The 27,906-nt window shown below is 47.0% G+C and overlaps 1 protein-coding gene across 4 annotated transcripts; it reads left to right on the forward strand.

The window, feature by feature from the left end:
• The first annotated feature begins 12,571 nt into the window (after window positions 1-12,571).
• Window positions 12,572-27,844, forward strand: rb1cc1 (RB1-inducible coiled-coil 1). 4 transcript variants are annotated; one of them, XM_079751107.1, is made up of 23 exons: window positions 12,572-12,885; window positions 13,938-14,070; window positions 14,175-14,301; window positions 14,493-14,663; window positions 14,832-15,034; window positions 15,634-16,048; window positions 16,160-16,330; window positions 16,485-16,669; window positions 17,274-17,460; window positions 18,438-18,519; window positions 18,624-18,688; window positions 18,782-18,885; window positions 19,546-19,672; window positions 20,169-22,072; window positions 23,014-23,212; window positions 23,837-23,945; window positions 24,502-24,808; window positions 25,132-25,210; window positions 25,286-25,333; window positions 25,688-25,746; window positions 25,992-26,119; window positions 26,625-26,695; window positions 26,844-27,844. In XM_079751107.1, exons 2-23 carry the CDS (start codon window positions 14,000-14,002, stop codon window positions 26,919-26,921), a joined length of 4,890 nt encoding a protein of 1,629 aa, XP_079607233.1. In that variant the 5' UTR covers window positions 12,572-12,885; window positions 13,938-13,999; the 3' UTR covers window positions 26,922-27,844. The 4 variants fall into 4 exon arrangements, with proteins under 4 accessions (XP_079607233.1, XP_079607236.1, XP_079607235.1 ...); XM_079751110.1 differs by having other exon boundaries at window positions 25,159-25,210; XM_079751109.1 differs by lacking the exon at window positions 12,572-12,885 and adding an exon at window positions 12,991-13,011.
• Window positions 27,845-27,906: the final 62 nt, after the last annotated feature.

Consider the following 27,906-nt stretch of genomic DNA (forward strand, 5'->3'; position numbering starts at 1 on the left):
AGAGCAATGAGTGCGGTATTGATTCAGCACGCCCGCTCAAGAGTCACATGGGCATAAGCACACTAAATCCAAATAATGCTTCAGTTGTACTCTGCTCTGTTTCAAATACACAACATGTTCAGATGGTCTGATTTCAGGTGGGTTTCGGGGGTTCTTTTTTTATTTTTCAACCGTGGATGAACCGCTACTACCGTCCTCCCAAACCCGGGATGGTGCCCCAATCTTCCCACAGTTAGTCACGGGACTGCTGGCAAGCTGCGGGCGCTGGGAGGCATATGTGCCTTTCCATCTGTTGCTCACTCTCTGCCTTCCAAAGCCCTTCCCTTTCGTCAGAAGCCATCTGCTCCAAGCCCTGCCCCACTGGCAGGAAATAGGAGCACTACTTCCATGATGGGATATGGAGAGAGAGAGAGAGAGAGAGAGAGAGAGAGAGAGAGAGAGAGAGAGAGAGAGAGAGAGAGAGAGAGAGAATAAAAGACAAACAAGGACGAATGGAACTCGCCACCGCCCCCAAACGTGAATTAGGAATGAGAAATTGGAAATATTCACCAAAACGTGAATTATGACTCTGGTGTTGACTATCCATCTTGCTCGCTGCTCTGAAAGAGTTGCACCTACCTCTGCCTCTGCTATCCATCTTCTTCATACAACCGTGTTTATGCATTCAAAATAGTAGAGTGTAGGAGAAGTTATTTTTATTATTACAAAAACAATAATCAAAGACAAATGAAGTTGCCATCGAACTAAAGCCAGCAAAATAATCTCTTTCGCCCCACATGCACACATTACATAAATCATCTTGTGGTATCACATCTTCTAAAAGCAGGAAGCAATTACAGTACCCTGTTCCTATATTTTTGAAGTGTGGTTTATTGTTTTGACTCGGCAACGTGTGAGAAACAGTGATTAGGGTTATGCCTTACTGGAAACTCACTAAGTGCTCAGTAAGAACATAAAACAAACCAACAGCCTTCAGGAAAGAACCAGTTAATTCAGTCGCGACTATTTTTATTAGAACATTGATATTTGCCTGTAGTTCCGAACAACGAGGATCGAGTTAACTGCACGCACCCCTCTGCACATTAAAAAAACCAAACTACCATGACACCCCTGCTGCTTCTCGGAGGCAACGCCAGATTTCTGTTTTGCAGCCTATCAATGGTAGAGAGCGCCTTTGTTTCACCGGGACAATGGAGCGCATTCTGCTGCGGCGGGGATCGCGTCACGTTCCCCGAGCCCTTTGCACCACAGCGGAGAGGAGGCAGGCGATTCGGGAGCAAGGGTGGCGCAGGGTCCACTATCTGACTCCCACCACCAGCCGCCCCCCGCCCCCAGGGATGGCCACCCGCTCCACAGGCCCGTGCTCTGTGTCATGGCTGGCTGGCTCATCCCGGCCGTCAGCGGGTCAGACACGCACGACGCCGCATGTATGAGCGCGCATGTATGAGGGCGCATTTTGAACGGCGATTTGTGAAAAGGACAGAGGAAGATGGATCAGAGGAGCTCTGCGTGCCTCATGACACGACAAGAAGCTCTTTGAGGGAGGGTGGGTCGCGTGCAGAGGCACTGGTATCTGGCCGGCATCTGCCAGGGGAAGCCCCCCCCACCCCATTCTTCGATTGCCCCCCTGAGGATGAACCTGTTGTTTGGTGTGAGCTGGCTGTGAAATGTTTCCAGTTTCTCTTAGGAAGCCGCGCTCAGACAATAGAGACTAGAGTATGAAAGTGGATTGTGGCAGAGAGGACACAGACGTAAATCGACAGAGCATTTGCATGTGACTCCAAACAGAAAGCGCTCAGTTTTCTTGCCGGGATTTAAATAAAATCTAGACAGAGGGCCGATGCAACAAGCCTTTGGTTCCTGAAATGTGTGCTGCGTGTCATGCTTGTTGTAGTCGCAGTAGTAAAAGCAGTTATAAAACTGTACAGTACCCAATAATCTGAAGCCACTGAAAAAGAAATGATAAAATAATCGGTTGGCCGAAAAATGTTGTGTGCATTTGCCGTGCCAACAAGATATGCGAGATAAACTCTAGCTCAAAGATATTAACAATTCACACACTTAAATAGCTGTCTTAAGCGAAACATAAGAAACACAAGCAGAGTTGTGTATATCCCAGCCTTCACAGATGTGTTTATGGTGGAGTCTAAGTCATCCACTGTTACACTGCGGCCAGTAAATACTAGCTGGGCTGCTCTATAAACACTAACATACCGTAATAAAGTCTGACATCAGACACACCGGGACACAGGCCCGCTGTGGCAGTAAAAGACTTGTCCAATACTTTCATTTCATATTTACAATTAGGTTTCTGCAATTAAATCCAGCAGTAACCACAGCAAAGTGTATGGGTACGGATGGCTCACAGCATTCACCATCTTAATCACACTCTAATGCCCTGACAAATCTAATCTCAGCAACACACACAAACACGCACCTTGGCATCAATGGCGTTGATATGGCTCGATGATCGGCACCCCAAACAAAGTAATCCCAGCCTGCGTTGGCAATCATCCTTTATTATGATCAAACTTTGTTTACAAAGGGATCCACGAGGCGACTTGCAACGCAACACGCAGACGAGTGGCAAGTTTCCTTTGCTTCTTCTACTTTTTTCTGCTTCATTTTTGCTCGTTCGTTCCCCAGCTCAGGGAGGTGTCCCTGAGCAGGGCACCTCACACTAGCTGCTCCCAATTAGCTAGCTGTCACCTTGCGTGTTTTTCCACCGCAGTCAGTGTTTGATTGTGTGAATGTGTGCATGAATGGGTGAACGTTGGGCAATATTGTAAAGCACTTTGAGTGCCCACTGGTTAGAAAAGCGCTCTATAAACGCAGTCCATTTAACATGATACACGTCACATCACAACACAGCAACTATTACCGTCACTATTACTATCATGTCTCTGTGTAATGTATTCCCATAATTACAAAAATCCATTCATAGCTGAATGCAAGAAAGCCTCATCCTTCCTCCTGCTAAGAGGTCGTACACTTCTGTTGGTTATTGACTGGAGGAAAGACGCAGTCCCGGGTAGCAGGAAATTGCTTAGGTACCACTATGGCAGCCGAAAGACCAGAGGCCTTCGCCTGTGTGCATTGTGTATCTGGCTGTCGCTGATATTGGCATTTCTGTACACAATGTTCTTTGTGTGCAGATGGAGTGTTGGGAGCTTGGGATCCCTATGCCGCGTCTGTGAGAAAGCTGTTGGTTTAGGTGCTCCAACCACTGCCCTCGCTGTGACATTGGTCTGCTGCTACGTGCGCGTGTGTGTGTGTGTGTGTGTGTGTGTGTGTGTGTGTGTGTGTGTGTGTGTGTGTGTGTGTGTGTGTGTGTGTGTGTGTGTGTGTGTGTGTGTGTGTGCTTTGGGAGGGCAATGCGACACACAAAACAGGAATCAGCAATTCAAATATGCGTTGTCTAAAAAGAGGTTTATGATGTATAATCATCAAAAGACATGCTAACATGATGGATGGATCGAGGGAATATTTATTTGGGATTATGCGTTTATTGGAGCCAATTCAGTGGAAACATTGTAGTTAAAGTGGAAACCTCGAAGATCTCTGTTTCGTTCTTTTTGCCGATCCCATTTTTGTAACGTTAATTATACTGCAGATGCACAGTGTTTCATCAGTGGGACTCAAACACCATTGTGTTAACTCATTAGGCAAAGGATAGACTTAGCAAATATTTATTTCAATGAAAATCTTCGAGATCACTTCTTAATTCCATTACCATTCACAATCACCTTTCCCATCATCATCATCATCCTCTTCATCATCCTCATCATCCTCATCTTCACCACCATCATCACCATCACCCTAATAATCAGTCAAATTAGGGTAAGATCATTTAGGACTCTCCATTCTAAGAGAACTTGGGCACCCAATGGAAAAGTATCCCACTGGGCCCCGGCTTAGTTATAGTCTGTTAATAGACTATACGCCGAAGGACAAATGAAACGCAAACTCACTAGAAGCAACCTGAGCGATCTCCACATTGATTCCCGTCTCCTGACAGAAGGATTTGTCAACCTTTGTAGCACTGTGATAACTTGTACAAATAATAACCAAGAAACGGCAAGGCAAGAACCTCTTTTACTGTGTTTATTATTTATGATGGCATATTAACTGGTTTGCTGAAACCAACGGGTGCTAGTCTGAATACGAAGGAGTGTTTAGGGAGCACTGCAAACAAAACAATATCCTCACAGCTAAATCTTTCCCTCATGGTGTTTCATATGGACAAATTATCTTGCAAAATAGCCGTACATTGTGTAAAAGGTCAAATTAATCTAGCAGCTAACAAGAGATATATATCTTGGTGGTGATGGGCGCTACGTTCACTAAGTGCTAACATTTCTGTCCATGTTTTCTCCCGCATTCTCGGCTAACCCTGTGGTTTCCGTAGCAACAGAATCAGCACTGATTCAAGACTGAAGAGGCACAGATTTGCAGTCATGCAGCTTAGGTGAATACAAGTCAACCAACTTTTTCCCAGCTTTTCCCCCACACAGATCCGATGGAAATGTGAACGAAACGGTTGAAGGGATTGTGTGGAACACGTCTCCTTTAATAAGGAAATAACACACTGCCCTCAGGTCAAGGTGTCATCCCTCTGACAAGAACATACTGTACGTTGTATCTGGCTATGATATCAATATATAATGAATGTACCACAAGACCCAATGTGTTTATATTCGGTAAGCTGCGATGGAGTCTGCCACACCAGGCTTCCTGTGCTGGCCGAGACTGTGCTATGTGGACTTAGCAGACACTTTGACCACCAAATGAAGCTAGATGTTTAAATAGAAAAGGGTTGTGAGAATAGGGGTGGTTATCTGTCTTGTGTATCTATTACTTGTCAACAGTCTTCATCATTGAATTATGGAAATATCTCTTTACTCAAAAAGCTGGACACAGATTTTAAGCACACCGCACACATTCCTTCCTATTTGGAAGTAGGAAATTCCCTTTACCTTCCAACCAATGGCTGCTCATCGCAGAGATATAGACTAAATTAGCTTAGCATTCAAACAGAGGATGGCTCAGAATGTGTGTGCGCACACATACACACACACACACACACACACACACACACACACACACACACAGAGCTGCTGACCCGTTTAGATAGAGCTCTTGTTCTTGCTTTATAAGCTATTTAAAATAACTCCAGAACTTTTTTCAATACGTATAGTCTCTACCCTATTTCAAAATAGACACGCGTGTGAAAGACTTGCAGAAGAGAAACTTATATAGAGACCATCGTCACTATATGAAAGCCACGTAAACAGAAGAGAGCATTGATGTCATCAAAAGCATTGCAGGAAGAGAGGCCTGCGTGGACTAAAACTACTTTCTGAATGATCTACATTCCTTCCAACATACAAAACAGGGAATCCCAAACAAATTGGTTCGTTTTTTCACAGGATCACAGGGTTGTGGCCGGACTTTACTCCACTGTTGTTTCCGGACCGAGGAGCAGTTTGGGTCAGACCTCATAACACACTGTGGCTTCCACCTCGCATGTGTGCATGCATGGTGGTTAATTGTACAGCGGAATATGTAAATCCCTTGGTTTTACATTTTATGAATGTTTTCAAAGTAAGGACATAAATCAATACGACTGGACCGGTAACCAAATCCCACATCACGTTATCCATAATAAACGATCACAGAAATGATAAGGTTGATAAACAACATGATGACACGTGTCTAAGAAATGAAGATCCATGCAACACAGAGATATTCTTTCCATCATGCATGGCTTCCACCGGGTTGAGCTCCAAAAGCAAACGTGGCCTAATGTCAGAAATGCTGATTATGATTCATTCCTATTTCTCAAGTGGAGGCTGTGACCAACATATTTAATCTATTTATTTGCCACCAGGCCCTACAGTCAAGACCAGGCGTGCATGCATACACAACTGGCTCTTGAATTCAATTTCAAAGCAGAACAACTGGTTGCGGGATTTGGAGAGGTGTCGTGCTTACCTCCCAGTCCCTACAGGTGTGCTTTGGAGAGTATCTATCTAAAGTGGTGTTCTGATTATATAAACGCACGGATAATTAGCACAGGATGACTGCATGTGAGTCACTATCTAATAGGCATAGAGAGGAGACACTCAGCCATCCCCTCCTTGTTCCGCCGAGCTGCAGTCTGCTGCAAGGGGGAGGTGTTGCAGGCCATTGTTGAAGCAAACATTTGTATAAACATCTGCTTGCATATGCAAGCGGTGCTCAAACATTCCCAGGTTCAACGTATAGCCCTGCACACGTATAGGAGCACATTGGTGTGCCTCGGTCCGTCAGCCTCCGGTTATAACCAATTTAATCTCGCGTTCAATTCCCTGCCGATTGATTTATCATTGGGTATTTTGGTGGGCAGGCCTGTGTCTCATTTGGATGCTTTTGTAGTCAACTGGCGGTTCTGGGGATGTCAACAGGAAGTATTATAGTTGGGCAGATGCTCACTAAGCCACAGAACAATGGAGAAGCTAATAAGCGTATACCGAGACAACGTCTCACAAGTTAGTGCAATAATGAGTAACACTGCATTGTAAGAGGGTAATCCCCCCGTGAACATCCCACTAAAGTGTGATTGTTGACACTCTTGTGCCCCCCTGACGGCTAAGACCCCCCCCCTCACACACACACACACACACACACACACACACACACACACACACACAACACACCACTACAAGCTGCAATGAATGAAAGACAAGCACTATTGTTACACCATTGTTGTGTTCCTACTCACCTTCAATGGAGATGACGTGTTCCCGGATCTGGTTCTGGAGGGCTAGGTCATCGATTCGTTCGATCAGGTCGTAGATCGCATAAATGTTCGGGTGCACGGATTCAAATCGATGGATCTCGGCTCTGATGGCCGCCGAGTTGGACAAAACAAACTGAGAGCCACCCTGGCCGGGCTGGGAAGTCTGGCCGGATACTGTCCCTCCTGAACCGAACTGACCAGCCCCGGAGCTGGCGGAGGATCCAGATCCGAACTGGGAAGGAATGGACTGGGGTACCTGGACCGGGACTGGCGATGGTACGGTGCCCGGAGTGGGCATGGCCGGCTGGGACTGCTGCGAGAGTCCGGACACGGACACTGGGACGCCCGACTGGAAATTCATTCTGGTTTCACAACGCCTAAAACGCTCTTTTCAAACACAGTGCGGGACTGTGGAATCCCAGCGATCCGAACGAAAGTGCGCGTAAAACGAGTCTGGTTCTGAGGAGCGATAGGCTCAGACGCGTCAATACTCGGTCGCCAGTTGCAACAAAACGCGGCTCTGGTTCATATTATCAAAACTTGACTTTGGATCATTTTCCGTTATTGGCTAGACCTGTTCAGGGCCCCTTCTTTCTGTGGCTTAGGAAAAACCGCAATGCCTATACCGGTAGACACTAGACACTCCTCTTTAGGATCACGCCGTTTTACCCGAGCAGCTCAGTGGAGAAGAAGACAATGGGGATACTGGGATTCAACGCAACGGCGCCCTGCTCCAGTGCCTTGCTAGCCTTCTTTCTGCACTGAAACGAAACAGCAGTCAGCCCTCGTTGGTCCAAGTGGTCCCTGCCAGCGCCCTCCTCCTCCTCCTCCTCCTCCGCATGGTGAAACGTCACCCAGCGCGTAATTGTCCTTCTGAAGGGGGGAGGGCGTAATTCGATTGGGCGAGGGAAGTGAATAACACAACGTGCACACAATCATAATAACCTTACCTGGCGATTATGTAAGCCAAACAACACCAAAAACATGGATATGACATGGAAATAATTCTAAAGATAATGATATGCTGGGCTGCATGTAAATAGCAGCCTCCGTGGTGAGCATGTGTGTGTCTTTGTCTGCTGTGCTGGTAAGGCTGTGTGTCAATCATGATGCGTTATTTTACAAACGCCTTGTCTGGCACATCATGCCTGTGGACACAAACAAACGCAGAGTGATGAGGAACGTGGTGCTTGCCTAAGACGAATGAATGCCTGACACAAAGAGGGAAATAAATAATACATATTTTTCTTTCACGTGTGTGTTTGCACCCATTGCTTCGATTGACTGCATAGTCTATTGTGTGCGTGTTACATAAACAACAGGTAGGCTGTTATGAATATATAAAATAATAATAATAACAATTATTATTATTATTATTATTATTATTATTATTATTATATTTATAATATAAATCCTATAGCCGGTAAATATCCGATAGATAGATAGATAGATAGATAGATAGATAGATAGATAGATAGATAGATAGATAGATAGATAGATAGATGGATGGATGGATGGATGGATGGATGGATGGATGGATGGATAGATAGATAGATAGATAGATAGATAGATAGATAGATAGATAGATAGATAGATAGATAGATAGATAGATAGATAGATAGATAGATAGATAGATAGATAGATAGATAGATAGATAGATAGATCGATAAAACGATCTTTCCTTTATTAACAAATATTCCAACACATAACATTTATTTTGGAGAGAAGGAGGCAGTTATTAACGGGGTATGCAGGAAGCCACGGGCCTGGTTTATCTCCAGCCGTCTGCTACCATCTGTTGACCAAATTAGGAACATCAACACTGCGCTCTCAAGGACTCGTTACAGTCCCTGAAAAAAAACCAGATCAACAATGTGCTTCCGTGTGTAGACTACGGTATGTGTTTCGAGTCATTTTCAAAGATTGACTTAAGATAAACCAATGAAGTGGATAACTATTGTGAGCATGCGCCTGTAGCCTTGTAGGCTTTGTGTTCATCTGTGCAATTGATTTAAGGTTGCAGTTCTTTGTTGAACGTATTCTGTATTGATGACCTGATTTTAAAACGGGTACTATACTTCTTAGTTCAGCAGCAACCATGACACGCCATATCCTGTGATATGAATTATGCAGATCATTGTCTTGCCCATTTTTCTGCATTGACAGATGGCAGTGTTAGCACCGGCGTTTAGGCCATTATTTATCCAACATAATAATTTCAACATCATCATCATCATCATCATCATCATCATCATCATCATCCGCATCAATGCTTTGTTAACAAAGCATAAGGCCTCATCTCCAACAAATTTAAGGAATGGGATGACTTGTTCCTCTGGTGCCAACACGCAGCCTTCTTATGAACGTCACCCAAACCAAGAAGCTGGTCGTGGACTTGAGGAGAGCACAACCACAGAGGACATACACACGCCACTGTGTCTTAACAGGGACGACTGCGGAGACAGTGAGTTGTCATAAAGTCCACATCACAGAGGATCTGACACGGTCAACACACATAGACACTCTGAGCTAGGCAGCGCCTTTGCCACCCCAGGCTGCCCCCTTGAAGATCCTTCAGTCCTTCTCCTCTGGAGATGCAGGGACCATCGTGACAGAAGGCATCGCTGCCTTGTGTGGCAACATCTCCGCAGAGGGCTGGGGGATGCTGCAGAGAGGAGTGCGTCTGGCTGAAAGCAGTATTGACCCTACACTACACACTCCCCTCCCTGGAGGTCTTTACACCATGAGGTGCATAACCAGGGCTTGTGTGATCATGAAGGATGCCCACCACCAAGGGCGTAGGAACCGGGGGGGACGGAGGGGACGTGTCCCCTCCAATATCGGAGACAGGCACATTTGTCCCACCTAAAAATTATACCGGATCTGTCAGGTTTCCGATATGTGTCCCCCCCAATGTTAAACTCATTCCTACGCCCCTGCCCACCACCCCAACAAACTCTGTGGTGACCTGCGGTCTGGCAGGTACCTCCGCAGTCACAGAGACACTGAGTTTCTTTCCCCAGGCCTTAAGGACTGATCTCACCAGGGACTTCACCGAGTTCCTCACAGCCCCCCTCTTAAGAGCGCGCAAGCACACACACTCATAGACACACACAGACACACACACACACACACACAAACTTGCATATACACACACTCACACAAATACACACACATAAAAATACACACACACACACACATATTCGAACACACATACACACACACATTCACACCACACACACACATGCATATACACGCACACACAGACACACTCACACAGACAGACACAAAAATATAAATTCTTATATATATTTCTCATTGTTTCTTTACAGATCCCTTATTAATATCGAAGCCTACCCCTAATGCTTCTTTTTAAATGTAAATATTGTTGCATTTTCTTTGCAAATAATGTTTTTCTACAATACTGCTAGCATTGCCACTCTCATTACATTGTACATCCAGAATGTGTATGTCTATGTGACAAATAAAGTTATTCAATCTTGAATCAAATGTAATTTCTGCTTAAGACACACGTTGAAATCCACAATTTGACAGTGATGTAAAACCCTTTATCATGTAATACTCACTTCTTCTGGGACACAGAATTGTAATATTTTATATGATTTCCAATACAAATGTTGTTTAGTTTCAAATGTTATTCATGTGACTTTAACCGTTGAGAGAAGGAGAGTACAGGCCTAGTAGAATAACAGTATCGTCAGTAAAAGTAAAAGTTTGGAGCTTCTTTACATTATAACGTTTGCATTACTTATATAACTGACCCTCCCTGTCAAAGGAAGGCAGAGGAGTCTCCATAAAGGTTCTGCTCCTGGAAATTCGGAGCAGCTATGAATATTAAAACCAGGTTAGAAGTTCACTTAAGTCAGGTCTAGGGGCCTCTGTAAATTATTGATCATTTATTTTAACAGAGGACCCAATTTCAGTCTTCCAGCTAACTTTATCCTCTGCCGAATAACTTCTTTTGGGCCAAAATGCTGTATCAATATTTAATGTACCCTATGTAAAATGTTAAATCATAAAAGACTTTCTAAGTTCTGCAGTGTCATCAGAAGCCCTTATCAAAGACTTACTGGGAAAATGGGAAGATCCTACAGCATTGATAGTGGCAAACAAGGTTCCTTAAATGTAATAACTGAACAGGAAAAGTTGTTAGGAATAATAACAATGATGCATTTTAATGACACAGAAATAATGCTATGACTTTGTTGTGGAGGTTCAGATTTGCCTCTGCACTGCTGTATATTTGGTAGCCATAACTAAATAATTTAACACATGTGAGGCATCACATACAAATGAAAGCAGGCAAAGACAATCTCTCTACATCCCCACTTCAAATTGCTGTTCATCATTGCTGTTGTTAACTTACTTGTAATGTGTGCATTTTTACCTGAACGTAACAGTTAAACTGAATTACGTTGAGGACTTCTGCTACTGGGTGCTGTCAATGAAGTGGTACTTCACCACTGCCGTGATGGCTATTGGGATGTTTAAATCCTATTCTTTAACTGCTGCTTTCAGGCACACTGCAAAGTGCCAAAGGGACATTAGCCCACAGCTCACAAGGGATAAATCAGCCAATAACGGCGCTGATGTTTATTAAAACATTCTCTTTAATGTTGTTATCTGCGTCTGTCTTAGACCATTAACTTTTCTATCTGTTTACAACGTGGTGGTTCACATTTATTTCTTGTGCTCCAGATGCCTGCCTAACCTGCCCTACAAAAAGCAGGTTTTTTGAATCACTTGATGGTAGTGGGGACCCCACTGTGGGGTTCGTAGTAATTGTCTTGGCATCTCAATTTCACTGGCACATAGAAACCTTAACCAAAAAATGTTTCAGCTATAATACAAAGGAAATGATAATATAAATATGTTTTAATAAAGTCTATGACAGTGGAAATTCATGGTTTTTTAACTTTATTAAAGATAATAAAATGCAATTCTTTATTTATCTAGGCTGCCAGCTCTTGATGCTATAAATAGATCGGCTATGATGGTATACGATTGCAAATATTATATTATGTATATAGTAAATAAATACAACAAATAAATGAGCAAATAAATTAACTAATAAACAAGTAAATAGTTCAAATATGATAAAACAATTTATATAGGATATTATAGTATGATTGCTCAAAAATAAAACGAGGTGAGATGCCGACATTTCTTGCATTATACTCGGTTGAAGCATAATCTGTGAATGCAGCTCGGGTGGGAAAAACAATCGCACGAAAGTAAAGAATAATCAAATAACTCCTCGGCAAATCAGCAGTCAGTAACCTACTGCAGCCTCGGTAACCACACCCCTCCCCATGTTGCAGCAAAACACTGGACATTTCTGTAATGTATTTTCCCAGAATTCCCCAAGCTTATAATGTGACGACACCAACGCGTGATGGGGAGTCGCTCCGGAACGGGAACCGACTCTCCGGAACAGCACGCTTTCAAACACGATAATTTATGCTGAATAGTCGTAGGAAACTATGCAATCACAATTTACCCACAATGTACACCGCTCTTCCTTACATGTATCCGACCGATATGTCTCTCAGTCAATAAGATATATATTTTTATTTTTGGTCTAAATGTCGATTTTAAGTCCATATAAATGAGAGTATATCAAGATAAAATGCGATTTGGAAAATCCAATAAGGTGTGAAACTCATTATCCATACAGTTGGTCAACTTAATTCAATTACTCAGTCAACGCCATGGCCGGCTCGACCGACAGCACCCATCCTACCAGCTCGGCTCCGCGTCGCCCATCACGGGACGAAAACAACAAAATAGACAGTTACAGAAAGGGTGTTAGCCTAGCTTCTACCGCGAAATAAACACTTCACATCGCGGCTTCTGCACCGCCAAACACACCCTCTCCATCCTAACCAACGTACGTTAGTCACCGGGTGACATGAATGCGTTGTTATTCAACTCAGCCGTCCACGGAGGATAGCCACATACAGCTAGCTCTGTCCTAGCCTGCCAAGCTAGCCCAATGCCAGCCAATATAAACCAGGTTAGCTAGCGTCGCAGCTAGCCACCTCTAGAGGTGCAGTACACAACGGGGATGCGAGTAAACAAAGGTAAGAGCACCGAAACCAGCGACGCACACGTCGTGTGCGGCCGTGGCTTCACATGTCACCGTCCAACCCGGGGCCTGTCTAACCTGACCTGGTACCTGTCCCCGGCTGGTTTATCAGGATAACTCGGTATATCTGTCTTACACAGCCGTAGCTGGGTGTAGCTCCTGGGGGCTAACGCTAGCTGCTAGGTGATAGTCGGTCGCCAGCGCATCCAGGCGGTGTCATTGACTTATGCTACTTGCTAACAGCTGCTACCCCCCCCCCCCCCCCTGCTTCCTTACGGTCCGTGTATAACCACATATGTTACCAGCTAGGTGTACGTGGTTAGTGGGTATTCACAGGTTTTAATCCAGGGACCGATAGATGGAAGAGATGTAACCATCCTAAGGTGTGAAGTGGCTCAGGCAATAGCCTTATTTAAGCCGACATCTGTTTACGCAAGTAAGGTTGTGCCTGAGAGAAGCCCTACAGGGGAACTACTTAGTACGGCTGATCGATACACGTATGTATTTCAATGGACATCAACACTTATTTGATCCATTTATCTGTCTATCTCGGCTGGGTGCCTCTCTAACGTAGTGTTTTTTTCTGGGCCCGACCGTTGTGTTGGCTGCAAAGACACTGACAGTCATTGATCATGTGTGTGTGGCTCTTTCTTATACAATGTATGAATTTACTGTATGTATGGTGTGATTAAGCATTATAACATCGTTGTTACAGAAGCTTCTCACTCAACCGATCGTGAACCACCTTACTACGTTGTTGCTTACTTTAGGTCATGACATAAAGCGGGTCAACTTGTCAACACAGTGACTCAGCTGCTCTCCCTAATGACATGGTAGACAATGACATGTTAAAAAGAAACGCAGATAAGGTACGCCATGTCTCTCTGTAGAAATAGATCTGAAAGTTTTCTTTTGATTGTCGACTTGAGTTGTAAAGTATTCCTGCAACCGTGCCAATGCCTCTCCACAAGCTATTTTTCACCCGTGTCCTAAGTAAGTAGTTTTTGTCAGAATTGAAATGCAAATTGCTTGTCTTTCTGTTTCTAGGTTGCCTTTGAATGGCTAAATGGTGACGATAGGCAAGCTAGCAGAGCTCTGGAAGATTCAACATGAAGCTGTATGTGTTCCAGGTTAACAATGGCAGCACACTGACATTTGACACAGAGCTTGCTGTGCAAACGTAAGATTTGTATACACTCTTAAAATAACAACCAAACATGTAATTCAATATGTTTAATCCGCCTAGTGTTGTATATAAAACTCTTGTATTTTTGCTGTTGCTAGTGTGCTGGACCTCAAACATGCCATCCAGGTCAAATATAAGATTGCAACACAGCATCAAGTGCTGGTTGTCAATGGAGGGGAGTGCATGGCTGCAGAGCGCCGGGTCTGCAGTTACAGCGCTGGAACAGTGAGTTGTCCATCCTTTTTTAAAGTTATATTAGAATTGCTACCATTATCTACATTCAAATCAATGTATTGGGTTATTCTTTGTTGTAAACAGTATATATACTTCACATTACTATATTGGAGGTCACACTGAAACAAGACAAAAAATAATATATATATTTTTTATTTTATTTATTTTATTTTAATGCTTAGGACACAAACCCCATATTCCTGTTCAACAAAGAGATGATCTTGTGCGACCGGGCCCCGACGATCCCCAAGACCACCTTCTCCATCGAGAATGAGATGGAGCTCAAGGTGGAGGAGTCTCTCATGATGCCGGCCGTCTTTCACACCGTGGCCTCGCGAACACAACTCGCAGTGGTAACGATCCACCTTACATTTACATTTAGGGCTTTAGCGGTTCATACACACATTCACACACACCGACTGAATAGTCTCAGTTAAAGAATGATTCAAATTAAGCTTTGAATATGCAGTTTGTGCATGGGAGATGCTGCTGAGCTCATGAGTCTTCTCTGCTTCCCGCAGGAAATGTTCGAGGTGGCCAAGAAGCTCTGTTCTTTCTGTGAGCGGCTGGTTCATGACGAGCACCTCCAGCACCAAGGTTGGGCGGCCATCATGGCCAACCTGGACGACTGTACCCTCTCCTATCAAAAGCTGCTCTGGAAATACGAAAGCGCCTACACCAATTATCAACAGGACTTTGAGGAAATCAAATACAAACTCACAAAGTAAGTATGGAGCTGCACTGCGGTGGAGTGATGTGGATGTTTTCCAGACGAACGGGTGTAAGGGTGTCTAGCCACGTCAAACAGCGAGCAACCGACGGATTATAAATATTATTTTATTTTTTATGCTTCAAAAGCATTCATGTGGTGGAGATTTAATGATGTTATGTTAGTTTCTGCTTGTTAAAATTAATGGCATTCACGATCAGATTACATATATTGTTGTACGTAGAATACATACTACGATTATTTCGCAAAATAGAGTCATAATAGAACCTGTTCAGTTACTCATCTTTGGTTGGTCAACTTCCTTTCAAGTTTCCTTCATTCATGTCTGGAGCTTCACCTCGAGGAGCAGGGAAATCAGTTCAGAGTGCCTTATTTTATTAATAATATATTGAAATTTGGGGCAATATTCCCTGTCTAACTCTTTAGGAATAAAGTATTAAAATGCAAAATCAAGTCTTAAAATAATTGTATCGCACGAAGAAGGGCGACCATATGGTGACCATATTTCCCCCCCCCCCCCCCCCCCCTATTTCTGATAGTACTTATTCGATTTTTTTTTCTCATGCCAACAATGTGCTTTGTTGTGCTTGCAGGCTCGGTACTGCGGTCTCCGTCATGGCAAAGATACCTTTGCTGGAATGTCTGACCAGACACAGTTACAGGGAGAGTGTTGAGAAGTCCACCTCCACCCCGGACAAGGACTCAGACGAGACGGAGGGGGAGAAGTCCACCGACTCCATCCTCCGCGGCCCTCAGAGACCCACCAAGTTACCCGCGTCCTTCTCAGCCCCCGCGGCAACCACATCCGGGTCGCCTAGCGACCAGGGAACCAACGAAATGACTGACAGCGGCGGGCTCCGAGCGGCTCTGCAGGAGGACGACGACGACAGCCCAGAGATGGCCCTTCCTCCCAACTTTAATGTAACACTACTGGACTGGATCAATGTACAAGACAGGCCCAACGATGTGGAGTCCGTCGTGAGGAAGTGTTTGGATTCCATCAACCGGGTATGTGGCTCTTTGGTGAATGCGCTCGGCCGCTGTTGAATTGGCTGGATTTATTCCCAGCTTTTCTTTAAAGAAAGCAGGGAGTCCTTATTGATATGATATGTCTTGCAGCTTGACCCGCGGATCATCCAGCCCTTCTTGGCAGATTGCAGAGACACCATTGCCAAATTGGATAATCAAAACATGAAAGCCATCAAAGGGCTTGAAGACCGGTTGTACGCGCTAGACCAAATGATTGCGAGCTGCAAGAAGCTGGTCAATGAACAGAAAGAACTTGCTCAGGTAAGCGGAACAAGGAAGCGGGCGTGTTTTCAAATGCCCCTTATCAAAGGGTGGAAACTCAAAAGGAGCTTGTTTTTTTCCTTCCTGTTTATCTAGTTCTGCACAGTTGGTACGTAATACGTGTGCATGTTTTTTTTGCTTTGGGATCTCACAGGGATTCCTGGCTAACCAGAAGCGTGCGGAGAACCTGAAGGATACATCTGTTCTGCCAGACTTGTGTCTGAGTCACGCCAACCAGCTGATGATCATGTTGACCAACCACAGGAAATTGCTGGACATCAAACAGAAATGCACCACTGCCAAACAAGAACTAGCGAACAATCTCCAAGTCCGACTCAAGTAAAGCATCAAGTCTTTGTTTTTCTTATTTTATTTCCATGGTTAAATGTGATGGGCATGGATTAAAAACAGTAAAATAACAATGACATATAAGAGAAATGTTTCTACTGCATCCTTAATGAATATCACATTTTAGGGAATATGCCAAATATTATATTAATATACATCTCAACGTCAGCTGATAAACTCGGTCTCCGAAATACTTTTGGGACAACTAAGGCTTCATCCAGCTGCCGTTAATGTGCCTGCATGGTGATTGGTCACTGCCTCGGACCGAATGACTGTACCCTTGGCAACGTAGCCAAAAGGGGAAACAGACTCCACCCATGAAATTGGCTTGAAAGAAACCGTCAAACTGAAATCCCTTGATATTTCACGGAACATAATTTGAAGTGTTGGATTGGACGGAGCATCATTTTCTGATGATTCAGTTACACCTCGATGATCCTTAATAACATTATTGTGACGTAAACGATGTATTCCTGTTCGCTTTCCCTGACCTGTCAGTACCTCGATCACAGACTCTGTGATAACAGGTCAGAAACACCAACATTCTTTTGTGTGTGTGTGTGTGTGTGTGTGTGTGCTATGATGTCCACCCCAGGTGGTGCTGCTACGTGATGCTCCACGCCGACCAGGACGGCGAGAAGCTGCAGGCCCTGTTCCGGCTGTTGGTGGAGCTTCTGGAGCGGGTCCGGGTGGTGGAGGCCCTCAGCACCGTGCCCCAGATGTACTGTCTGGCTGTGGTGGAGGTGGTGCGCAGGAAGATGTTTATACGCCACTACAGAGAGGTACTGTACATGTACCTTTAGGGCATCTAGCAGACGCTTTGATCCAAAGAGACTTACAATAAGTACATTTGTCAGAAGAAGAGAAACAACACTATATCCCTGTCGGCCAATTAAATTACAACCTCGGAACTGGCAGTCATGTTGTCTCTGTCGGTTCAGTAAGGATGTTCTCAGAACAAAGTGCCCAGCACTAACAATGGCTAGGGTTAATCCATTCACCGTATACAACCAAGATAGCTAGCATAAGATGCTACACAATGTTAAGAATTGTTTTTCAGTGCAAGGATGTACAACATACAATAATTGCATACATTAAGCACCAGAACGTACAACATACAATAAGTGCGTACATTAAGTGACGTACAACATGCAATAACTGCGTATGAGGGGTGTGGGGGCGGGGGAGGGGTAAAGGGGGAGGCTATGCAGAGTGTAGGTGAACTCTGAACAACTGTACTAGCGAACCGCTGCAATGCGGTGTAGAAACCCTTCAGTCAGGGTCAACAGTGGGAGGGCAGGGGTAGGACAGGACAGCACCCTCTCTTTTTGTTACACCATCCTAATCTAGGTGGAAAAGTACACCAGAGTTACCTCTGGCCAATTGAATTACAACTTCGGAATTGGCAATAATGTTGTTTATTTTCAAATGAGATCTTATTGATTTTCAGCCAATGAGGCTGATTGTTCACTCGGCATATTTTATAGTGTTGCAGTTCCTCACCACACAGATGGGTGAATCGACAATCTTGTTCATTAAATTAATACTGACTTTGTGAATTCATAGAAGGAAAAAGTTGTCACATTTTGGCAGCTTCAATCTTCAGACATGAGCTGAGCAATGAGCAAACACGCTGAGGGAAAGCTGTCTCCACATGTTTTCATTCAATTATGTTGGGTTTTTATCTTGACTAGAACGTACTGTAATAGGAGTTGAATTGCCAAGAATTCAAACCGTTATGTTCTCTCGCTCTTTTCAGTGGGCTTGTGCTCTTGTCAAAGATGGGAAGCAGCTTTACGAGGCAGAGAAGTTCAAAAGAGAAACGTTTGGGAAGCTGTTTAGTAAGTATGCGTTCGCTGGTCCCAGGTGGTTCAAATTTTATGTCTGGTGTAAAATGCGCCCAAAATTGTATTCCCTTTCTCATTCTTAATTTCTTGCCTTTCAGGGAGGTCGTTTCTCAGAAATCGTCTGTTCAGAGGACTCGATTCCTGGCCTCCGACATCGTTTTGTGTAAGTCTGCATTTCCATACAGAAAAAGTCCATAACGTCCAGGGGAACTTTGCTCAGATTTTGCAATTTTAATGTAACCACTGTTGTTCTCAGACACGAAAGCCCAGAAGGTTTGACTACGAGCTTCCTGACATCTCCCTGGAAGATCTGCACTACCTGAAGTCCTGCTGTCCCACCGAGGTGCAACCCTTCCTCATGTGAGTAACGGTCTTGAATCACACCCATGATGACAGACGTAGATGTGACCGTGATATAGTTTACCATATGGCCGGGGGAGTTGTCTTGGCTGTCTTTTCTCTAGTCAACTTATTACTTTATGGATGTATTGAGAAGGATTCTTGATGATAATTCTTGAAATTTCTCTTCAAATCCCAACAGCAATCTATTTATGAGATGCTCTGACCCAAAAAAGCAACCAGTCTTGTTTCTGTGGCTGTCACAGCCCCTGTTATCAGCCCTCCAGTCAGTCTACCTACCAGTGAGGAGGGCTGTAGTCAACACAATAAATCTTGGTCATCGGAAATTCGACCAACTCTGTGACCAGTTGATGGGGAAATAATGATAAAGAAAAAAATCAACATTCTCTAATCTATATTATAGTTTTATTAATTGGAGAGAGGCCTGAAGAGGGTTTTTTATTTTTGTTTGTACTTTCAAAATCAAGCTTACTCCGGCTGGTTTGTCTAAAGTTGCCTACCCCTAGCTTTATGATGTAAAAATGATAATTGTATTAAGACAATGGATAATAAAATGTGACACTAACTCTGAGCAAGAGATGTACTACTCTGTTTCGATGATTGCACCACTTTAATATTTGCCGTGACCTTTCTATAAACGTCCCTTTCGATGTTCCTCAGGGTCCCCACACTGTGTGACTTCGAGCCTCTGAACCGCCACGTGGCGGTGCTGCACCAGCTGGTCCAGGCTGCCCAGAGCATGGACGAGATGTCCCGCACCATCACCGACCTGCTGAACGAACAGAGGGTAAAACGGACCACCTCTCGGCTCGCAGAACCCCCTCCTTATCTATGTCACTCTCTCAGTGGCTGACGGGTCAATTATTAACGATGTACAGATAAAGTGGGAGTAGCCGTTGGGGGAATCGACGTATGGCCATATGCTGCTCTGTTTGCGTGCTCCAGTTCTGTGGATTCCATTCAAAGAATATCGTGCTTGATTCAAACAAAAATTCCAAAATGTGTTAAAGCGTTTCATATTTTATGTTTAAATAGTAATAAAGTGTACCTTATGGGCGGAGGAGTTTATTTTCTCTAGTTATCTTAATAATTTATGGATGAATTGAGATTGAGTCTTGGTCATAATTCTTGAAATCTTCGTCAAATCCAAGCGCAATCTATTCATCAATTGCTCAGAATTGCAACATCTTGCTCAATCCAAACACAAATTCCGAAATGTGTTCAAGCTGTGTTTCAGATTAATACATTTAAATAATCGACTCGTTTTGTCATTCTCCTTCCAGGCCTCCTGCAGCCAGAGTGACCAGCGGTCCGCAGCGATGACCCCGCAGTCCGATGGGACCCCCGGCTCCACTACCCCCACCTCCTCTTCCAAGACGCCCTCCCTCAACCTCAAGAGCCCCTCCGTCCCGGGACAGCCGCCGCCGGCAGCCCCGGCGCCGCTGGAGGACCTGTCCCCGGACAGCATCGACGCCCAGACCTTCGACTTCGAGACCATCGGCCACCCCAACATGGACCTGGTCCTGCAGCAGGGCTCCCTGGACCTGGACTCCCTGGCCGACAGCCCCGAGTCGGACTTCATGTCCGCCGTCAACGAGTTTGTGATGGAGGGCGCCCTGTGCTCACCCGTGGCCCTCAGCGACCCCACCAGCCCCGAGATGATGGTGGAGTCCCTCTACTCGTCGGTCATCAACGCCATCGACAACAAGCGCATCCTGGACTGCACCACCCTGGAGATGGAGAACACCAAGGCGGCGGCGCTGGAGCGGGCGCTGGAGAAGTACCGCGGCGCGGCGGAGGAGTCGCAGTACAACCTGCGCAGCGTCAAGGACGACCTGCGCCACCTCCGCGGCCTGGTGCTGAAGGAGCAGCGCGATTTCGGCTTCAGCCTCCAGGCCATGTGCCTCGAGGTGCGCGGCGCCGTGGACGCCATGCGGCCGGCCCAGGAGCAGGAGGCCGGGGAGCGGCACCAGGGGGAGCTGCACCTCCTGCGGCAGGAGCTGGAGACGCGCGTCCAGGTGCTGACCCAGGAGAATGAGGGCCACCAGGCCAGCGTGAAGGAGGTGCAGAGGGCCATGCTGGAGCTGGAGGCTCTGCTGGACCACAAGCAGGCGGAGCTGGCTCGGCTGGAGAGCGAGAGGGAGCGGGGGGCCCAGGCGGAGGCCGACGCCGCGGAGCGGATGCGAGCGCTGGAGCACACGGTCCGGGAGCAGGCGGAGGAGATCCAGGGCCTCGCCGCCGCCAGGGGCTCGCTGGAGGGGCAGCTGGAGAGCCTGCGCTCGGAGACGGAGCGCTGCCAGCGGGAGCTCCGCGAGGAGCTGGAGGGGGCGGCGCGCTCGCACCTGAAGGAGCAGGAGGACAAGATGAGGCAGGAGCACGGGGCCCAGCTGGAGCTGCTCTCCGGGCGGCACCAGGAGGCGCAGGAGCAGCTGAGCGAGGCGCACCGGGGCGAGCTGGGCGAGAAGAACGGGCAGATCGGCGAGCTGGAGGCCCGCGCCGCCGAGCTGGCCGACCTGCGCTGCAAGCTGGAGGTGGAGCTGGCCCTCAAGGAGTCGGAGGCGGAGGAGGTGACGCGGTCGCTGGAGGAGGCGCGGGCGCAGCAGGCGGAGGCGGCGGAGCTCCGGGTGGCGGCGGAGACCGGCGGCCTGCGCGCCGAGCTGGCGGCGCTCGGGCAGGAGCTGCAGCGGCGCAGCGAGGAGCACGAGGTGGGGCTGTCGGAGCTCAGGGCCCTGATGCGGCGGGAGAAGGACCACTGCATCTCGGAGCTGGTGGAGCGCCACGAGGTGGAGAGCGGCGCCCTGCGCGGCGAGGTCTCCGCCCTGCAGCGGCGGGCGGCGGAGGCGGAGGGGGCTGACGCTGAGCGGCAGGAGAGGGAGAAGGAGCTGGGCCTGAGGGTCGCCGCCCTGCAGCAGGAGAAGGAGGAGCAGCTACAGCGGTCCCAGGAGCAGGAGGCCGAGCTCAGGAGCTCCGGCGCAGACATGCAGGCGGAGAACGACCTGCTGTCCCAGAAGCTGCAGGAGGAGGTGGAGCGGCAGCGGCAGGTGGAGGCCCGGCGGGGCAGGGAGAGGGAGGAGGAGGCCTCGAAGGTTCAGGAACTGGAGGCGCAGAAGAAGGAGCTGGAGGCGAGACTGTCGGACAGAATTCAGAAACTTGAAACTGAACTTAACGAGAGCAAGTCGTCGAACAGGTACGTGTTTGGGAAGGAAATCTCGTAACACTTATTCCAGAATATTAACATTCTTTTTTTTATTGGTTTCTCATTCAGTAAAACGGATTAACTACTGCAGCGAAACCCTAAAATCACCATTGTGTTAGTTTCTGAGCTAGTACGTGAGTCAAATGTCCCCCAAGGGAGGAGGAACTAAGACGGGGATCAAATTTTCAGATCGTATGAAAACCAAAACAAACAATGCTGTTGATGGTTCAATGTGCTCCCTGTTATCATTCATCGCCTGTGGCTGGGCCCTGCTGTCCGAACCATTCAACCCTATCCTCCTGATCCCTACCATCTAACCCTCCCCTCTGTACCATCTAACCCTCCCCTCCCCTCCTGATCCCTACCATCTAACCCTCCGCTCTGTACCATCTAACCCTCCGCTCTGTACCATCTAACCCTCCGCTCTGTACCATCTAACCCTCCGCTCTGTACCATCTAACCCTCCCCTCCGTACCATCTAACCCTCCCCTCTGTACCATCTAACCCTCCCCTCCCCTCCTGATCCCTACCATCTAACCCTCCCCTCCCCTCCTGATCCCTACCATCTAACCCTCCGCTCTGTACCATCTAACCCTCCGCTCTGTACCATCTAACCCTCCCCTCCGTACCATCTAACCCTCCCCTCCCCTCCTGATCCCTACCATCTAACCCTCCGCTCTGTACCATCTAACCCTCCCCTCCCCTCCTGATCCCTACCATCTAACCCTCCCCTCCGTACCATCTAACCCTCCCATCCCCTCCTGATCCCTACCATCTAACCCTCCCCTCCGTACCATCTAACCCTCCCCTCCGTACCATCTAACCCTCCCCTCCGTACCATCTATCCCTCCCCTCCTGATGTGTTCCATCTAACCCTTCCCTCCTGATGGGTACCATCCAACCCTCCCCTCCTGCTCCGCGGTGTCGCCCAGGGGGGAGGAAGGCCAGGCCCTGCTGGCGGAGGGTGTCGGTGGCGCCCCGGCCACGGCCTCCCCGCTGTCCCTGGACTCGGCGCTGCAGGAGAGGCTGCAGCAGGAGCGCGCCTCCCTGCAGAGCCAGATGGAGCTGCTGGAGAGGAGGAAGGACCAGGAGATGCAGAACCTCAAGACGTCACTCATCGCCGAGCAGCAGGTACGGAGAGAGACAGAGTGACGGGTCTGAAGAGCTGTCTGGTCTAGACGGGGAGTGACGCACCTGTCGAGTGAAAGGCGCGTCGGCGCTGAAGCTTTTAATAAAGGTTGATTAGTTGCGTTTCAATGTGGTGATGGAAGTTAAAACGGCATTTGTTATTTTTAGCTTCTTTATAATTTATTATACAGCCCTTCAGACATTTAGTAAGCATTGCTTCACGTGTTGACACACATCCTAAATTGTCAAGTTATTTCTAGCCTTGTTTGTGTAAGTGTGTTTTAGTGTGTGTGTGTTTTGGTTGTAATTATAGACACGTTCACACAACATGGAATGCTGTGGTGGAATGCTGTGGTAACCTTGCGTAAACATGATAGTTGCGTGCAGGGTAATTAAGCACTAGCGGTTGTAATTGAGTGAGAGACAACCCTAAACAAACTGCCTGTATAACTGTAAATAAACTGTAAAGACACTATAAATATACTATGTTTAGCGACTTCGAAGGAAAACAACAAGTTCCTTTGTAGAAAGACAGTCAGAAATTGATTGTACAGCTGTGTTTGGCTCCAGGAAGCTGACCTCTGTCTCGCCCCCCCCCCCCCCCCCCCCCCCCCCCCCCCCCCGCAGACTAACTTCAACACGGTGCTGACCCGGGAGAAGATGAAGAAGGAGCAGGTCATTAAGGAGCTCACGGAGAGCCTGAGGAAGGTCAGCCAGCAGCAGGAGACGGACAAAGGTAGGTCCACCACGACTACCCGGTTTGGAGCCTGTGTGAGGTAGACTCTGAGGTATGAGGTCCCCCCCACTCTCCCCAAGAGGGATGGTGCAGTGGCCCCTGTTGAGGGTAGATTCGTATGAGGTCCCCCCCACCCTCCCCACAAGGGATGGTGGAATGGCCCCTGTTGAGGGTAGATTCGTATGAGGTCCCCCCCACCCTCCCCACGAGGGATGGTGGAGTGGCACCTGTTGAGGGTAGATTCGTATGAGGTCTCCTCCGGCCTCCCCAAAGGGGGGAATAAGTGGGTACATAAAGTGCCACTATAGTACGTTCTAGCTCCACTGCTGAACATCCCTGGTGAACCCCATGCTGACCCGTCTCTCCCCTCTGTCTACCCCTCTCTCTCCCCCTCCTGTCTCCCCCCGGTCTCCCCCTTCTGTTTCTCCCCCCCTCTCCCTCTGTCTCTCCCCCCTCTCCCTATGTTTCTCCCCTCTATCTCTCCCACTGTCTCCCTCGGTCTCCCCTTGGCCTCCCCCCTGTCTCCCCTTGGTCTCTCCCCCCCGTCTCCCCCCAGCCCTGATCGAGATGCTGTCGGAGGACCGCGCCAGCGTCATGCAGGAGAAGAAGCACCTGGAGGAGGAGCTGAACCGCATGCGTAGTTCCGCCCTCATCTCCTCCACCTTCATGACCTCGCAGCATCACCCACCGCCCACCCACCACCCGGCCCCCCAGGAGCCCTGCGAGGGCGGGGCCACAGCGGCCGGGTACGGGGCCCCCGAGTTCCCGGGCGACCCCGATCGCCTGGCCTCGGTGATGCCAGTGGGGGAGGAGGAGCACGACCGCGTGGAATCGGCGGTGGAGGCCAGCATGGTGGCCATGCAGTAAGAGACTCCGCCCTCACTGGGGAATGAATGCTGTCAGCCCGGCCTCTGTTAGCCCGGCCTCTGTTAGCCCGGCCTCTGTTAGCCCGGCCTCTGTCAGCCCGGCCTCTGTCAGCCCGGCCTCTGTTAGCCCGGCCTCTGTCAGCCCGGCCTCGTTAGACTGAAACCGATCCATTAAGGACAGTGCAGGGCAGTTTAGGATTAGACGTCTGTTTCAATGAGTACATTTAATCAGGTTCAGCCTGCCCTTTAACCCTCGTCGTTGAATGCTGAATGCGAACCTTAATGACAATACACTGATAAGAATTCTTGATATTTCTCAGAGAGAAATATTTGTTTTCTCTCCCTAGTGAGACCATTCTGATGACTGAGGAGAAGCAGAGGATAATCCTGCTTGAAAGGGTGAATACACGACCACTTCTAAAGAACGTTTCCCTTGGCCACATCTAAATCAACGTTTGCCTGTGTTTCCCGCAGACGTTGCACATGAAGGAAGAAGAAAACAAGCGCCTCAGCCAGCGACTGGTAGGTCTCGTTAACCCGTCTTTAATTGGTGCTTTGTACCTGGGTGCTGTGTGGCATCACCGCCACTGGGTGGCAGTAGCATCAAAGAAACATTGAAAGCCAAAGGCATAAACCAGCCCGGAGTGAAAAAAACGCGTCATGCGAGTAAATCAGTGTAATTTAGAAGCCACTTTGTTTCTATTTCCTGGGTAGATTTTATCACGGGTAAAATCCTGTCATTTGTCAATCTAGCATATCTATTCAAATGGCTTTGTATAAAGAGTTTAACAAAATAATACACACCAAGAGTGATTACCAATTCAAACCTAGGGCCCTGATGTGTCTAAAATTCCTGTTTTTCTCCCTGGCATCTAGATGTCCCAGAGCATGTCATCTGTCTCCTCTCGTCACTCGGAGAAGATCGCCATCAGAGAGTAAGTGGACCCATTCAACACCGTGGTGGATGGCTAGGGTGCCTGACTCCCAGACCGAAGGTTCTGGGTTCGATCCCCACCCGCTTCTCACATACTGACATGCATCTCAAACACCACCAAGTCGCTTTTGGAGGAAACACACACACTGAAACCCGTTGTGTCGATGTGTGGTCGTCGGTACGGAGGGAACACGATGAGCCGGTCATGCTCACTGTCTCTCTCTCCCCCCCTCCCCCGTTCTGAAGCTTCCAGGTGGGCGACCTGGTGCTCATCATCCTGGACGAGAGGCACGACAACTACGTGCTGTTCACCGTGGGCCCCACCCTCTACTTCCTCCACTCGGAGTCCCTGTCCGCGCTGGACCTCAAGCCAGGTCTGCCTCGCTCGCTCGCTGCATCACGCGCTACTGCTGTTGGTGTGTGACGGTATAATCAGCCCCACGGCTGGAACAGGCCGGGATTTATGTCTGCTAAAAGGGACATTTTTCACTTAGAAAAACATTAAAAAATACAAACTTATCCTATATGTATTTATTGGTTGACATATTGTGTGTTCACACAATTATTCTATGTATGTATTTATGGGTTATGTATTGTGTATTTACACAATTATTCTATGTATATGTATATATTTAGCTATATATATATTGTGTATTTGCATAATTATTCTATCTATATATATATATATATATATATATATATATATATATATATATATATATATATATATATATATTTATTGTATGCATTTATTTCGTTGTGCATCTTAAAGCTTGACACTGTGCTGCGTTCATGAGCTTGATATCGGTTGTGTTGGTTATAATACGCGGTCGTTGTGCGCGGCCGTCATCAATGCCTCGTCTCTCTCCTTACCTCCAGCGTCGGGGACGTCCAGAAGGCCATGGGTGCTCGGGAAGGTGATGGAGAAGGAATATTGTCAAGCTAAAAAGGTAAGAGTATGGCTTAGACCTAGAGCCCCCTGCTGTGATCCAATGTTCCCTCGGTGTGTCGTACGTCGGCATGCTGACACTCACTTAACAACACAGCTACCAGCTCGTTGATCTGACTCAGGCCGTGTGTGTCCCTCTCTTACTCCAGGCCCAGAACCGGTTCAAAGTCCCCCTGGGAACCAAGTTCTACCGGGTGAAGGCGGTCCCGTGGAACCGGAAGGTCTGATCGGCCGCCTGCGTTGATGTATGTGACGTATGGATATTGCATACGTTCTCTGAATTTTGAAGAGAATCTCTACTTCATAATTGAAAGACGGTGAAAATTGAATGAAGCTTGTCATAGTATTTGGTTATTTTATCTTTTTAAAAAGGATCCCACCTGCCCTCACTTTTTTTCCGTAATCTTTTTTTTTTTACTCATGTTCATGTGGACCAAACTTTTGCTTTATGAGGCGGTCGCCCTGTTCACTGGTGTACAGGCCTTTTTGTGTGTGTGTGTGTGTGTGTGTGTGTGCGTGAAGATGAACGAAACAAACTAAAAAAAAGAAAGAATTTGGATGTCAATATTAGTTTCCATTTATCAGCGATTGGTCCTTTTTTTTGTGGTAAATACTGTATCATAATCGGCATAATTCAAAAATGAAAAAGATCCATTTATTATAAATGTTAATGGAGGAATGTTCATGGCATGCATACTGATATTTTTATTTGATTTACTTATCCAGATAAATGTTGTAGTTTGAAATATGTAGTAAAGGCTGTTTGTTACCCACAATGCAGTATGGCGCTCCGGTAGTCCAGAGACGTACGTTATGAGCGACCGGCCACGACCTGTCGTCATCGCAATCCTTGAAATGCACTTTCAAATAAACCCTGCCTACCACCCCCTACCCCCACCCACCCTTGCCCATGCTTTTCTGTTGATTTTCAAAAGGGAAGTCATTGAGCTGTCAGAAATAAGGTGTATATATATATAAAACACAACAGCACACACTTCTCGCGTCATAAACATATTGATATGTAGAAAGGAATAACCATGTGACTTGTGTTTCATCATCGGAGGACATTGTACATTATCCATCAAATCACAAATGTAACAATAATGACTGTATTGTAAAAGATATTAGAGTTTTGAAACAATAAAGGATTGATCCCAAACTTACAAAAGCAGTGTTGTGTTTGTGAATGACATTGTGTTGAGGTATGCCTTC

The sequence above is a fragment of the Pollachius pollachius genome, assembly GCF_949987615.1.
Source record: "Pollachius pollachius genome assembly, chromosome: 14".
Lineage (NCBI taxonomy): Eukaryota > Metazoa > Chordata > Actinopteri > Gadiformes > Gadidae > Pollachius > Pollachius pollachius.

Excerpts from the sequence above, each read along its gene's own strand:
- rb1cc1 (XM_079751107.1), top strand. The coding sequence starts at position 14,000 with ATGAAGCTGTATGTGTTCCAGGTTAACAATGGCAGCACACTGACATTT. Across the intron at positions 14,071-14,174 it reads ACAGAGCTTGCTGTGCAAAC|TGTGCTGGACCTCAAACATG; the intron begins GTAAGATTTGTA and ends TGCTGTTGCTAG. Across the intron at positions 18,689-18,781 it reads GGCCTCCGACATCGTTTTGT|ACACGAAAGCCCAGAAGGTT; the intron begins GTAAGTCTGCAT and ends TGTTGTTCTCAG.